The following is a 7,198-nucleotide window of genomic DNA, read 5'->3' on the forward strand; positions in this document are numbered from 1 at the left end:
GCAGTCATTTCATTTGTTCTGTTTTTAAATTTGAATTTCAATGTCTTTTAAAAGGGCACAAACTCTCCAGGTCACTGCTAATCCCTAAATACACCCTGAACATGCAGCCCACTTGGCTCATCTTGTGTTACGAACACCCCTGTGGGCTTTTGACCTTTCTATCCCTGGTAAGCAGAAAATTCTCCTCGGTTAACAGCCTCGGAGCCAGTTTAGATGCTGATGTCTCAGGGGCCTTGGAGAATAAAAGAAGGTGGATCAAAGGGTGAATCAATAGCTTAGTCTAGGAGATATTTTAAAAATCCAAGCAAGCCACTTCCAGGCCTCTTGGTTCTGCATTTTCTGTCATTTGCCCGCACTTGTGGGCCCTCTTCAGACAGCAGGGTAGTATGACTGCTGGCTCATAAATCCCATGAGGTTCTGCTTTGAGTTTATATCAACATAGATTGTATCTTTTCTCAGCTTGTTTCCATCAAAGCAATGCTTAAGTTGGACTGATCTGGGCTCTGGGAAGAGAGGGCAGTCATTCTTTCATTGGATGCATTTAATTTCACTCCACCTCTCAAGTTCAAATGCTCTGGACATTCATTTATCTTCCTTCCTCTCCTCCCCACACTTTTCCTTCCTCCTCCTGTTTTTTTTCTTCCAAATCCAAATGATGTATAAGTGGAGTGGATCTTCATTGGGAGCAGAAGGGAAACACTGTCAATCTTTATTTTTTCCATCTCAAGCTCTACATTAGATCCTCCATCCAAGTTTGCTAAAACACGTAAGGTTCTCCTCTCCCCTGCTCACGTCCTTGGGGTATACTTAAAGTCACAAAATAAGTACAGTGCATTTTCTTCGAGGGAATCAAATTTGCTTGATGGTCAATCATTTAAAAACATAATAGAATTGGCAAATGTGCTATGAAGCAAAAAGCAAAATCCTTTTTTTTAAAGATAAAATACGGAATTATAAAGACCTTTCATGCTTGGTGTAGGCTTCTTCCAAATGTTTCCCTGGATCCCAAAGAAGTGCTTTATACCTCCTTTGCTATTAGGAGTATTTGGATGAAAGTTTGAGAAGCAGTGTGAGATTCTGGTAAACTTTTCTAAAACACAGTCTGATTTTATATCTGAGAGGAGTATTTCTTTATTTCTGGGGTTCATGAAATGAGCAATTATGTAGCCTTTGGCTGGACACTTAAGTCTATTCCTGGGCTTGCCAAAAAGGCTTGGGTTGAGTCACTGGACTGGACTTCGTAGTCTCATTCAGAGACCACCGGGATTGTAAAACTCCTGCTGCTGAGGCCATTTCTTGTAAATGGCTCCACGTATTCAAGAATAAATAGTGTAGTTCTGTTACTGTTGGTTTGGGAATCACCCATCCACCACACTGGCACAGTTGTCCTGCTTATGCACAAGTGTCAAACATTTGCATTTTCTCTGTTCTGCATTTGTTGGAAAGTAAATAGGCCGCAATAAAGAAACTTTATTGTGCATGTTTTCTGCCTTGGGTGGCACCTGGAATTTGCTGAATTTGCTGAGTGCAACTTAAATTTTAAAAGACTCCTGAGCTTCACCTTTTTTCATGCCATGCAGGTCAAATGGAAAACCAAATAATTAGAATAAGCAAGCTGCATGGGTCCTTTCTCTTGGTCTTGACTGACTCCAGACCCTGTTGTGGAATTCTGGCACCTCTTTTTTTACCCCCTTCCAGCTGTTAAGCTTCCATGACCATTCCATTAAACAAGCATCTCCTCTCCCCCTCTCAGAAAATTGACAACTGATTTAGCATATTACCTAGGACATTATAGTACAAAAGCTTTAAGGGCAAAAGCAAAACAAAACCAAACCACTCTTATCCATTGATTTTCCAGGACATCCCATTTACTTTATGTCGGTCTCATTAGAACTTAAAACGTGACTTGAAGGCAATGAAGCTGATTTTCATAAGCGCTATATAGACTCTCACTAATGACAACTGAAAGCACTTTGCCCAGACTACTTCTCACTACCTTGTACCACGAGCTGAAAGCAAGGAATGGAATGAGGCAGAATGGAAAAATAAATGTAAATACCAGGCATATTGCTCTTTTTCTCATTGGCTTACCCCAGAATGAGACCCCATCTGAGATCCTACAAAATCCTGTTAAATCTTTCTAGGCAAGATGCTTAATTATTGATACATTTAGGGAAGAAAAGCAGGATCATATATTCCCAGTGATACTACATCTTGGTAATAATCTCAATTTTTAGAGAAGGCAGCATGCTGTGGTGAACAAAGCCTCAGCATTGGACTCAGACAGGCCAAGGTTTAAAATCCCAGAGCCACCATTTATTGGCTGTGTACCACTGGATATGTTACCGACCTCTCCCAGGCCTCATTTTTCTTCATTGCAGAGTGGGGAAATGATGGCAAGGATTTAATGAGACCAAATGCAAGGAGCAAGCGCAATGCTAGGCATATAATCCATGTAAGTTTCCCTTCCCTTTTTAAATCAGATTACAGATTATGAATATAAAGTAACTCCCCACCAACAGCTGACTCTGGCTGAGGGCACTGTTTTCTATGAAGGGTGCTCTTGGTGGCCCCTAGTTGTGACTGCTGATTGCACACATCTGGAAACTATGACAACCGTTTTGCTTTGAGCTCAGCTTGGCCCAAATGTAGCTCTATATAAGGCAGCTTCTATCCTTCAATTTTTCCCAACACATCATAGCTTGGCTTGAATTTGGGCAGAGGAGCGGATGTCAAAAGAAATGCACAATGTCTAGGAAAAATCCAGATTCAACTAACAATTACCCAGCCCTGTTTGGTCCCCACTAGGGAACAATTCCTGGAGTAGCTCACTGAACATGCACAGGAGCCCTATTAGGAAGCTATATTATTATGTCTACTCTGCAAATGTCTCAACTGAGTCTGGGAGGTTAAGTGACTTTCTCGAATCACAGAGATAACAAGGCATGGGGTTGGGATAAGATCCCAGGCTTTTTGACCTGGTTAAGAAAACAGGAGGATTTGCAGTGTTGAAAGATGGGCAATGGCAGTGTCTACTTGCCAAGTCTACTTTGGGTTGACACTGTGACAAGTGCTGGGAGGCAAGAGGTGGGAGGTGCCAGAGGTAAGTTACCCTGACTTTTAGAAACCCTATACTCAGGCCCTCTGTCCATTATGTCACATATCAATTGGGGCAGGTAGTAAGATCTAGCTATTAAACAGATCATGTAAACAATATCTGCTCACTAATTTAAAAAAACAAAACAAAACACTGAATTTGTAAAACACTCCCAGCATAATTTAATCTGGGGGGGAGGGAGGTTGTTGGTTTTATTTGGACAATTCAGAAGTATTTCAAAACCAATAGTAACTCTCATTCACTTAGTCAACAAATATTTATTAATCTACCTACTATGTGTCAAGCACTGTTCTAGATACTGGGGATATAAAAACTCTTCAATAAAAACTTTTGAAAGTGCCTTCTTTGTAACTGATCAAGTACTAATAAGTTGAGGTTTGGGGGGGAAAAGAATGCTAAAATGTCAGATCTTCAAAATATATTTAAAGAAACATACAGCAATTCTAAAAGCAATTCCTTTTATGGGCCTACTTGATGACTCTTTCCTTTCTTTTCACTTAAAAATCTCCCATTTTTCTCTTGCTCCTTTGTTCTGAGGAGGCAATTTTTAGTCCCAACATGTACTGCATCATACGCTCCCATTTCCACTGCCAAAGCAGGGCTATGAGAGTGGGGATTTCAGCACAGCCCCGACTAGATGATAAACAGTGAGAGTAATAATATGCTGCTAGAGTCTTTAAAAAAATAACAGAAAGTAGTATTTCAACCCCTTTCCAAACGAAAAGCCTAGTGAATGAAATTAAGACTGTTATTCGAGTGTAATTACACTGAGTATGTAAAATTGAAACACTGAAAGTAAATCATACATTTGGATATTACATTTCATATTTCGGCATATGCTGAATAAGCCAGTGAAGTTTTATTATTGTTGAGTGTAATGTCAGAAGACAAACTTCTACAAATTTTATACATAACTTTTTCCATTTTATCTGTTTTCCATTTATGTCAAGTTGAACACATGCTGTGACTTAATATTCTCTCTCCTTCTTCCCCACATTTAATGCCAAGGGATCAAGCTCCATCTTGATTATCCTAAATTTAGCCTTAGGTAACTTCAGACTGAGAGGAGGCTTTTTGTTTTGTTTTTAACTCCAAGAGGTTTTTTTTTTTTTTTTTTTTTTTTTTTTTTGCTTGTTTGTTTTAATCTGTATAGAAGAGGAGGGAAGAAGGACTTCCAAATAACCCTATAAACCTGGTCCTCTGGATGCTGGCAAATGGCCTGGACAGAACAGGAAGAGGCAAACATTATGGAAGACCACTGTGGCTACAGTGACTTCTTGCCAACCCACGTCTCAGCTCGTGGAAACTGGGTGATAATCGAGGGGACCGTGGATTATAACGTCAATAAAGTCTCGTAGACATGGCGGGCTTAGTGAGGCAGGTCTCACTGGTAGAACACAAGGGAAAGCTTTGGAAATGAATGGGGAGAGGCCGTGCGCATGCGCTCTGGGGGGGGGGGGGTGGTCACCGTGCGCATGCGCTCCAGGCGGGGTCACCCCGCGCAAGCACTGCGGCTGCGGTGGCACCGTTAAAGGTAACAACCGCCAAAGGAATATGGCTTCCAGCTTTAAGAAGTCAAATGTGGCCTCTACCAGCCAGAAAAGAAAGGTGGGCCCTAAGCCTGAACTCACTGAAGATCAGAAGCAAGAAGTTCGCGAAGCATTTGACCTCTTCGATGCTGACGGAAGTGGGACCATCGACGTGAAGGAGCTGAAGGTGGCCATGAGAGCGCTGGGCTTTGAACCCAGGAAGGAAGAGATGAAGAAGATGATCTCCGAGGTGGACAAGGAAGGCACAGGGAAAATCAGCTTCAATGACTTTTTGGCCGTAATGACTCAGAAGATGGCCGAGAAAGACACCAAAGAAGAAATCCTGAAGGCTTTCAGGCTCTTTGATGATGATGAAACTGGGAAGATCTCTTTCAAAAACCTAAAGCGCGTGGCCAACGAGTTAGGGGAAAACCTCACCGACGAGGAGCTGCAGGAAATGATAGATGAAGCCGATCGAGATGGAGACGGTGAAGTGAACGAGGAAGAATTTCTTCGGATCATGAAAAAGACCAACTTGTATTAAAGTCGCTTTCTTCCGCAAGCATGTGTAGAGAAGTCGAGTGACTTGCTGGGTTCCCTGCTTCCATTTTGTGAAACCTTGAGTTAGAGGACAGCACTATCCTCTTACCCCCAATTTGTTTAGATATTTCTATTTCCAGATCTCTGGCTCAATTATAGAATTTTAAAGATGCTTTTAATGTGAGTTTTGGTTTTTACTTCTCAAAAGCAGACCTGGAGTACTTTAGGTTGAATAAAGACCCGATGCTTCAGCCCCCTCGCTCACCTGCCCTGCTTTGGTGGACAACCATTGAACTGAAGGAAGGTAGGCTGGCTTCTTGGGACAAACAGCCATGCGATTCCCTTGTCACTTCTTTGGTGGTCTTATATTATCTTGCTTCACATATTATTCCTTAAATTCAAGTCATTATTTTAGCATGATGAGGTGGAATTGGCCAGCGGGTCATCCTAGCCATTACTTTTCATTTAACCGAATATTGGTTTGAAGGAGAACAGTGCAGCCACTTAAACTTACTAGGCTCAGGAAAGGTGCTGTTCTAAAGTATAAGCTTGTAGTTGGGTGGTGGTAAATTTTGCAGTTTTGTCTATTCTCTGACTACATCCATACAAATGATTCTTCTTTTGTGTATAACTCATCCACTGTATGTTATCCAGGGCCAGATGTATACCAGGGCTACAAAATAAAATTTAATTTAATATTGGCCCAACCAAAGAATAATTTGCTTAAGAGATTAAGCTAACTAATGATTTTGAGTAAATATCTTACAAATGTAGATCTTCATTTAGGAAACTGTAAAAAATAGAATTCATTTTAAGCTACTTATCTGTCCTTGGAAAGATCAGCTAGCATTTTAGTTACACTGTATTATAATAACCTTCATTTTATTATTGCTTTATTACAAGCCAGTATCTACATGCTAATTCTTAGAATATCTTAGTTCTTAATACTTGATTGTCCCCCTCTGGTGTATAGTTGATGCCAGAGCATTTGGCATGTAAGTGATTCTCTATTTTATAATCCCAGGACACTATTTCACTGTGGCTTCTGTGTGTGTTGATATTACTTGTTCTCTGTTCTAAATTAAGCTTTCTTATTTTGAAATAAGAAAGCTACCCTTTTGAATATCTATAAATCTGAAATTAGAGAAAATTTAAATAATATAATTATGGGACGATAATATAATCTATCTGCTAAGATGGAGCCTAGACTAATGTTTTGATAATAGGCAACAAAACTATTAAACAGGCAAGATATTTTGGTCACAACTAAACCTAAATTAAATCTTCATACAAAGTCCCATTAAGATAAATGCTGAAATTCTGGAAAATTTTTCACTTGCTTTGCCAGCAATTTTACCCTTCAGAGGGTGGTGGATCTAATCAGGGAAACTACTACTCTGAGCTTAATTCTCATTAACAGGGACTAATTTGTCAAAGCAGTAGTACTAGCTGAAGTGATGGGTATGTGGGCATTCGCTGTGAGAAAGAATTTTGCTGAGGTGGCTGGCACAGGGCAGGGGAATTCAACCAGGCTGCAAATGCTAACAGTTCAGGTTCAGGGTCTTAGTGCGGATACAGGTGCAGTTGTAGAGGATACAGCTGCAATTTGGGCCAGCATCAGTCTGAAGGGCCTGATCTGAGGGCAAGGGGAAGAGTATGGCATTCTGGGAAGCAAGACTTCCTGGCATCCTGATGACCAGAATCTTGGCCCAAGGATCTACATATGGATCAAGGTAGAAATACCAGAAACAAAAAAAGTTGGCAGAAACTACGCAAAAGGGTCAGAGCCTCAGCCAACTGGACTAGGTTCAATCTCGGCTCCTGTCCCAACAGAGGATAGAAGTGAAAACCAGCAACCTGGGCTGAAGCCCAGCAGTCAGGCTGCTCAAATGCCCTGGGGTCAACTGTGGAGGCTGTAGCCCGGTACATAAAGGGTTGCCCTGAGGGCACAATCCATCCCACACAAGGGAAGGGAGCTCTAGAATACTTCTGAATCTTATTTACTGCTAAG

The 7,198-nt window shown here is 41.1% G+C and overlaps 1 protein-coding gene across 1 annotated transcript; it reads left to right on the top strand.

The window, feature by feature from the left end:
• Positions 1 to 4,672: 4,672 nt before the first annotated feature.
• Positions 4,673 to 5,191, top strand: CETN1 (centrin 1). Its single transcript, XM_036082049.2, has one exon. The coding sequence runs from the start codon at positions 4,673 to 4,675 to the stop codon at positions 5,189 to 5,191; it is 519 nt and encodes a 172-aa protein (XP_035937942.2).
• Positions 5,192 to 7,198: the final 2,007 nt, after the last annotated feature.

The sequence above is a fragment of the Halichoerus grypus genome, chromosome 13 (genome assembly GCF_964656455.1).
Source record: "Halichoerus grypus chromosome 13, mHalGry1.hap1.1, whole genome shotgun sequence".
NCBI classification, from domain to species: domain Eukaryota; kingdom Metazoa; phylum Chordata; class Mammalia; order Carnivora; family Phocidae; genus Halichoerus; species Halichoerus grypus.

Excerpts from the sequence above, each read along its gene's own strand:
- CETN1 (XM_036082049.2), top strand. The coding sequence starts at position 4,673 with ATGGCTTCCAGCTTTAAGAAGTCAAATGTGGCCTCTACCAGCCAGAAA.